This window comes from Penaeus monodon, chromosome 21 (genome assembly GCF_015228065.2).
Source record: "Penaeus monodon isolate SGIC_2016 chromosome 21, NSTDA_Pmon_1, whole genome shotgun sequence".
Lineage (NCBI taxonomy): Eukaryota > Metazoa > Arthropoda > Malacostraca > Decapoda > Penaeidae > Penaeus > Penaeus monodon.
The window spans coordinates 11,064,205-11,064,435 of NC_051406.1; the positions used below are offsets into that span (position 1 = coordinate 11,064,205).

The window sequence follows — 231 nt, forward strand, 5'->3', positions numbered from 1 at the left end:
GGCAGATGCCAGGCGGTCCCATACCCCCAAAACTGCCAGTGCCAATTCAAGGCTTCAGTTTAGAGGAAGCAGACAACAGTGCCAACGAGGAGGAGGAGGTTGAAGAGTCAGTGCCAGTGCCAGGGTCAGGCAAAGAGGGCCTGGTGCCAATCCTCAACGTTGTTCATAATTTCAGGTGAGTATGATCACGATGAAGATTCTTATTGTTATCTGAAGCTTAGTAATGGCGTT

The 231-nt window shown here is 49.8% G+C and overlaps 1 protein-coding gene across 1 annotated transcript in view; it reads left to right on the forward strand.

Moving 5' to 3' along the window:
- Window positions 1-231, forward strand: part of LOC119586220 (ovochymase-1-like) — a gene marked incomplete in the record, with an annotated part of 21,689 nt that overhangs the window by 4,520 nt on the left and 16,938 nt on the right. Inside the window, 1 exon segment of the mRNA XM_037934924.1 lies at window positions 1-175. Coding sequence (XP_037790852.1) covers window positions 1-175 — 175 coding nt within the window.